The 7,443-nt window shown below is 38.4% G+C and overlaps 1 protein-coding gene across 1 annotated transcript; it reads right to left on the bottom strand.

Moving 5' to 3' along the window:
• Positions 1-376: 376 nt before the first annotated feature.
• LOC114310194 (solute carrier family 40 member 2) lies at positions 377-7,161 on the bottom strand. The gene is made up of 8 exons (XM_028256149.2): positions 6,914-7,161; positions 4,538-4,688; positions 3,964-4,160; positions 3,186-3,665; positions 2,654-2,825; positions 2,417-2,554; positions 2,186-2,296; positions 377-748 (listed from the first exon to the last, which is right to left on the bottom strand). The coding sequence occupies exons 1-8, from the start codon at positions 7,027-7,029 to the stop codon at positions 617-619; spliced, it is 1,497 nt and encodes a 498-aa protein (XP_028111950.2). The 5' UTR covers positions 7,030-7,161; the 3' UTR covers positions 377-616.
• Between the last annotated feature and the right edge of the window lie 282 nt (positions 7,162-7,443).

Below are 7,443 nucleotides of genomic sequence, written 5' to 3'. Positions count from 1 at the left end.
CTCAAATACTGTAAGGTCATGTTTGTTTGGACGGACTGGATTAGTATTCCCATGACTAATAGTCCTAGGACTACGAATCCGTTGGATTATGTATCATATCTTAACTAATAGTCAAGTTTAAAATAATTAGTCCCTACTTCAATTGTTTAACCAAACATCGGATTAATAATTTTATTGGACTATTAGTCCAATCCCAAACTCATGTCCATCCAAACAAACATGGAGTAAGAGTAATGCCACCAACGTCACTGAATAATTGCTCCAGCAAAGAAGGTTCAGCCTATATATATTGAACTTCACACCATAATGTTTAGGTGCCATGTTCTTTGGTAACAGCGAAACTTGCAAATCATAAGCCCTACTTAGCAAAGTAAAAGAAATCATTATCACATTAAAATCTTTATAAAGCAGCTAAGCCCCCCAAGGCAAGTTTTTCTCTTGGAATAAATTTGCCTAAAACTCCCCAAGTTAGGGTGTGCCTATCACACGGATATAAATGACTTACAGAGGAGGTCACAGAGACCGTCAACAACTCAAAACACTTATTTTTTTCTTTTTCTTTTTGTGTTCACTAAGAAAGCACTAGCATCTATTCTGATATGAATTTATGACTGTTTTACAGCGAGAACAATAGATACAACTTCTCAAAGTGAATGAGTTGCTTTCGCACACGGTAAATGTGCAGACTGTAAAGTCCTGCAGCCAGGGTCACCAACAGAAAGGATATCATAATCAACACCCAGAAGTCCTGACACGGCAATGAAAAGCGGAGGGTTAGTTGGAATAAATTTCAAGCATGATTGTCACAAAGAAAGAGCTAATTATTTGCAAGGTATGCCAATTCTTGGAGATGATGCAAATGAAAGAATGAATGCTCACTATTCTGGTCAAACACACTCAAGTTGTATCCCTGCTTGTATTACCCAACGATGAGTAAAACAGTAAAAAAAAGTAGGAAATTGATAAGAGAAGCCGGACAAAACAGGAAACAAAAGCAAAACTATGACATTTAAAGAATTGCAATATTAAAAATGTTACGGATGCAGAAAAAGTGCATAGATTTCTTAAAAGTAAACAACTATCTTAGCTATGGTCCAAAAGACCTAAATGGCTGAATTTTGCTTGAATGAAATAATGAACCGAACCTTTAGTCATGTATTCTAAAAGTCCAAAAAGATGTAGAAGTAAGGTTAAAGTTGATCACATAAGTCACCTTACGATAAAAGGGTAAGACGAGTTTAGAGCTCTCTCCTGTCCTCTCCTCCCCTCCCCCTTCTAGTTCTTGATAATTCTAATCCCTCAAAGAAACTGACCTCAAACCAACAAGTTTCTGTTCTTTTTAGTTTTTGATACATAGAAGGTCGTGGCATGGGAGAAGGGGAATCTTTCTTGGCGAGACTTGAAACCTTGACCTCCTAGTGAGGGGCAAGGATTCTCGCCAACTGGGTACCATAGGTTTCAAAGATAAACAACAAAACTGAAAAGGAAGCAACTAGAACCCACTAAGCTGGAAGGCTATTAATACAATCGTAAGAAGAAGCCCATTAATGAAAATGATTTCAATTGGGCTTTGGGAATGGGTTTAAAATGTTCATAAACTTTTGATTTAAAAAATAAAAGAAGATAAAAACCCTCAAAACCTAGCAGAAACCCTGTGTGAAAATGTGGCAGAACTAGAAAAATCAATACTAAGTTGACATATTCATCAGTGACATCTTCCACCAATTAAATTTCTCACAACCCCCTAAGACTTCAAAAAAGCTTCAATCAGCTTTTTCCTTCTGTGCATATTATTAAGCAGCTTTGAGTAAATTCAATCAGAATCTGATACAAGAATCAATACTGAGGAAGGTTTTAGAATCAACCAATATTCATACCAACAAAGCTTTGACGGCGCTTCAGGTGCAAATGTGAAAAAAGTACGTCAATATCTATGCAACAAGACAAATGAAACTAGTATAATCTCATCGTTCTTACGTCTGTTTTCCATTATTTCTTAAAATTTCCCTATACGCATATACATGAATTTCTTCTTGCAGAGAACAGCTTTGTCAATGCTCAACATATGGTCAATACTAAATTGCATAACCGACCATGACATGACAACTACAACAAACACTGTACAAACTAATAACATGTCAGTAACCATTTGTCAAACAAAACTAATAATGCCAAGGATGATCACCTGGGGATTGGAGATGATTACGCCCATGACATAGGTCATCAAGTCCAGGACAGACTGAATTGAATTTTGTACACCGCCCACTACAATGCGATCAGATTCAGGAACTTGATCCTATCCAAGGAGTATCATTGAAGAAGGTAAACAAAAGTTCCCCACATACAGACAGAAGAACCAGATGGTAATGTAAACAAAGAACTCGTAACCATTTGATATGATTCTTTTCCACCTTACCTGCATTTGTTGAACGACTGATAAGTCAAACATCCATAGCCCAAGGCGTGAGGCAGCCACTCCACCCATCAGCATATACGCTGATACAAGGTTGTTTTGTACCCATATTGAAGCTATACATACTAAGAGGCAGGTCCACTGCAAGAAAAGAAGAAAAAAGAAAATCGAAGTTCTTAAAGAAAGTTACATGTTAAGAAGAACAAACTGAACCCTTTTTTGGTGAAGTGAAGTTAATACCTGGGACCAGATGGACCAGATTCCTGTTCTAAGTGTTGAAATCCGAGACTGTAAGATAGGATAGAGGAATGTTGCGCCTATTCCTATTGTAGCACTTACTCCACGCGCAATTCCAATAACATATGCAGGTATACCCTCCCATTCTAATGTAGCAGTCATTAGAGTTCCAAAGCTGCAATAGCAAATAGAATCGGATCATAAGTCAAAGAGCCCAATTGCAATGAGAAACAAATATTTAAGAGAATACCAAATGATCTTGGGTTATACAGAACAATTTAACTTTCTCCCAATTGCACTGATACACGAAAATTTTTAAAGAGAAATCTAATATAGTAATGTTCTTGTAACACAATTATGCTTCGTCTATTATTATTATTATTATTATTATTATTATTATTCCAATAAGACCTAAAACTATACTATTGAAAATTTGGAAGTCGCCATCCTTTAAGTTGTTTGAAAATGTAACATTAAGCAGAGTATATGAATACTATTTCCAAAAATCAATGTTGTAACTTGGTAAGAGGCTCACCTAAGAACAGTAAAATAAAGTAAAGCAAGAGCTACACCGGGGAGTACCACGTCTTGTTGTAAGTACACTCTCCATGCACTAATATAAGGGCTTTTGGAAAACCACCTGCTTATTGTCCATTTCCCATTCGTTTTGGACAACTCTGAACCATTTTCAGCGTTAGAAAGAAAGCTCCTTTGCTCTTGGGACGTAGATGGACTCTCTTCTGGCATTGGTGAATGTCTTGTCACCCTCTTTTGGTTCCTCTCTCTCAAAGACGGTACCCCATTGTATACAGACATTAAAAGCCAATATTGCAAGCAAACCGAGAGAGTGTTCCAGATTGATAAAGCCAATGCAGATGCTTTTAGGGATACGAAGCTGATGATGAAGCCAGTCACCACCGGTGCAAATAGCTTGCAGATCAAATCAATCCGTCTGATAACTGAATTCATCTGTGTCAGATATTCTGGAGCGTGGCCTTCTGATATTACCACTACCCTATAATGTGAACACGACCTTACATTAGTGTGGAACAAATACAAACATTCTTTCAATAGGATATGAAAAAAAAAAAAATCATGCTGCATTTGTTTTTCCAGAATACAACAGAACGGAAAAGAAACATCTGATTCCTACACAATTTGCAGTTCAAGATGCTGTAAAGTTGAAAATGCTGGTTATGAAGATGTTATAATATGAAAATTAGGAAATATGTAAATTCATAGTTCTGACTATTGATTTGTGATAACAAATTAACATAATACTATGTCAAGAGTGACTTATATAATATGTTTACCATTCTCTTTCGATCAAGATGGTTCCAGCAACAGTGGAAAGCATGCCAAGAGCTCCAGAAAGATTGATTACTACGACAAGTGACACGAACGCCATGAAATTTGTAAACATCAAGTCTGAGTAAACCAGCAGTGCAATCACTGAGCCTCCAGCAACAATAAAAGACAGATTCTGTGTTAACAACCATATTTGGATAACCTGCGAATGTAAAACCATGTATCATTAACCACTACACGATCAAACATACAAGCACAACGCTACAGGTTTGAAATTTTCAAAAAAATCTCAAACACGAATCCTTTCTTCCAATTGTCCACTTAATCGCACCTATTGTTTAAGGCGATCTATTTAATACATAAAGCATTTTCTATTAATGCTTACAGAAACCAATAGAATCACTGAAACGGAAGGATAAAGATAGGAAAAAACTTCTACATTTTAATGGAGTTTCATAGAATCAATTTTGTGTGGTTCCCAAAATATTGGTTCATTGTGACAGTTCACCCATGATGTGATAAAGATTTAAATTTTGTCATAGTAAAATGGGCACAAAAGGATTAAAAGTGAGAGTAAACCTTGACATATGGTAGTTTATCAACCCATTGTCCGATAAGGGGGCCAAACATTACAGTAGAGGCAGATTCCATCACACCATAAAGAGCAGCTAGGAGTAATGAGGCTGGCCAAACATCAATCATGTACAAACCAACAGAGAATTCCCACATCCTGCATTCAAAACAAAGAAAGTTCAAAATGTTTTCGGGAAAAATTTCTAAAAACATTATGCTGCCGTTTGGTAACACTTACGTTTTCAGTTTATATTTATAAAAATTTAAAAAACTCAAATAAAAACTTGTTTGGTAAATTTTTGATTTATAAATCAGTGGTCTCAGTTTATAAATTTGGTCAAAAAATATCAACTCAAAAAATGTGTTTCCGTTTTGAGTTTTGAATTTTTTTTTTTTTTTTTTACCACCCAACACTAGCCACCACCACCCACCTACCACCCACCGGCCACCACCCACCTGTCACCCACTCGCCACCACCACCCAACCCTTGCCACCACCACCACCACCACCACCCACCTGCCATCCACCCGCCACCACCCACCTGTCACCCACTCGCCACCACCACCCAACCCTTGCCACCACCACCACCACCACCACCCACCTGCCATCCACCCGCCACCACCCACCACTCGCCATTACCATCCACCGCCCGCCGCCACCACCCGCCACCTACCTGCTACCACCACCACTCACCATCCACCACTCGTCACCACCAGCCATCCACCACCACCAGCCACCTGCCACCCACCCGCCGCCGCCACCACCACCACCACCACTTGCCACCCACCTGCCACCACCTACTACCACCACCCACTCGCTATCCACCACCCACCACCGCTACCGTCACCCACCCACCCACCACCACCACCACCACTCCCACCCGCTACCACCACCCGCCATCCACCTGCCACCACCACCCACCAGCCGCCGCCACCACCACCCCCTCGCTACCATCCGCTACCATCACCCACCCACCCACCATCACCACCCGCCACCACCATCCACCCGCTACCACCCACCACTACCCGCTATTCGCCACCCACCTGCCACCACTGTCATCCACCCATCCACCACCACCACCTACTCGCCACCACGACCCACCCACCACCACCACCACCCACCACCTGCCACCACCCGCCACCGTCATCCACCCACCCGCCACCACCACCCATCCGCCACCACCCACCACCACCCACCCGCCACCACCCACCCGCTACCACCCACCACCCGCCACCGTCAGCCACCCACCCGCCACCACCCGCCACCACCCACTACCCACTACCCACCGTCACCACTTTCCACCACCGTCTTCCGCCGCCACTTGCCGCCACTTGCCATTTCTCACTTTTTTTTATATTTTTAAATTTTTTTAAACATTTTGTCAATTATCAAATGCGTTTGTAGTTTATGTTTTTCTAAAAATAAATAAAAAATAAACAAAAATCAGTTTATAAATTTTTTGTAAATATAAACTGAAAACGTAAACGTTACCACAGAGACCCTATACTTTTGGAATACTCCATAAAGTTATTTTCAAAAACTATTTTATGCACAAAAATGATAGAATATGAAAACAATGGATGTTTTTTGGAATTTTTTTTTTCTTAAAACCAACCTACGTTTTGGGAAACATAAATAAATAAATAAATAAAATTGTTTTCAAGACACGAAAAATGAAATTACAAAGCAACGAGCCGTATTACAACCATTAAATGTACTCACATTAATCTATTGAAAAGATTAATATTATTGATTTATTGGGACCTCCTCTTAACCATGCCAAATTGAAATTATTTTGGAAAGAAAAAAATTCATATTCTGTTGCACAAGAGGTGTTTGCTGCAATATCACAACCACAAGTTCTATATCAACTTTTAGGATTTATTATTTGTTTATTATTAATACTATGATGAGTTTGAAACACTTGATTGCCTTTTTGCACAAAATGGAACTACCAAACTCTGAAAAATAAAGGTATAAAATTTCAATTTGAGAGCTCAAAATAACTAAAGATGACAAATATTCTAAATTTTGAAAAGGAAGCAAAAGGTTAAATCTAGTACAACTGATCAAATCATTCCAAAAGGGTTGATTAAATTAAATTAAAACCCAAATTCATCACAAAAGAGGAAGGACAAGACAAAATTAAGGATCCCAACAAAGTAAGACAAAAAAACTAACCTTTAAAAATTTCAACAAAAACACAATAAAGTTACCAAATTTTTAAGACTATCATTATCAGAAAATCATTAATGAAACTTTTAAAAGGTGAATAAATATAAAAAAATTCAAAACTATCAATGCACAATAATATGCACACAAACCCTAATGAGAAATTACCCAAACAAAATAAAAAAAAGTATGAGAGAGAGAGAGAGAGACCTGGCACCCCATCTGGCCAAGAAGTGGCCGACATACAAATAGATGAGAAGAGATGAAGGAAAAGGTGGTTGCTGTTGAGGAAGCGGTGGCTCTTTGATCATCGTCATCATCATCATTGTCTTTCTTCTTCTTCTTCTTCAATCTCTATTCTTCCACTTTTGAGGCTCATACTCAGAGGCTGTACGTAGTACAAAATTTAATCATCTTCTTGTCTTCTCTCAACTGTGGGAGAAGTCATTGGTTGGTGTCGGACCACCGTCATGTTGTGTCGAATGTGTTGTGATTGGCGGGGGGGGGGTAGGGCGTACGAATTTGTGTGAGGTGATTAGGAATATGTTAAATTGTGATGGATGATTAAAGAATTGTTAATAAAAAATTATGTTACGTTTTAATAGACAGTAATTAAGTAATAATTTAAATAAAAATAATTAAGTAGTTGTGGAATTAGTTTAAATGTCTCAAAAAATGAGAATTTTTTTTAAATAATTGATAATTACAAAATAAATAAAAAATAATTTCAGAATGAAACT

The sequence above is a fragment of the Camellia sinensis genome, chromosome 3 (genome assembly GCF_055761805.1).
Source record: "Camellia sinensis isolate YWXY chromosome 3, ASM5576180v1, whole genome shotgun sequence".
Taxonomy (NCBI): domain Eukaryota; kingdom Viridiplantae; phylum Streptophyta; class Magnoliopsida; order Ericales; family Theaceae; genus Camellia; species Camellia sinensis.
Note: the sequence above shows the minus strand (reverse complement) of the source record. Positions and strands in the feature narration are given on the sequence as shown.

What these genes read in the sequence shown, in the direction of transcription:
- LOC114310194 (XM_028256149.2), bottom strand. Translation starts at nt 7,029, where the DNA reads ATGATGATGATGACGATGATCAAAGAGCCACCGCTTCCTCAACAGCAA. An exon ending in TCTGGTCCATCTGGTCCCAG is followed by an intron (nt 2,555 to 2,653) that starts GTATTAACTTCA and finishes CTTTTCTTGCAG; the next exon opens with TGGACCTGCCTCTTAGTATG. An exon ending in TAATCATCTCCAATCCCCAG is followed by an intron (nt 749 to 2,185) that starts GTGATCATCCTT and finishes TTGCCGTGTCAG; the next exon opens with GACTTCTGGGTGTTGATTAT.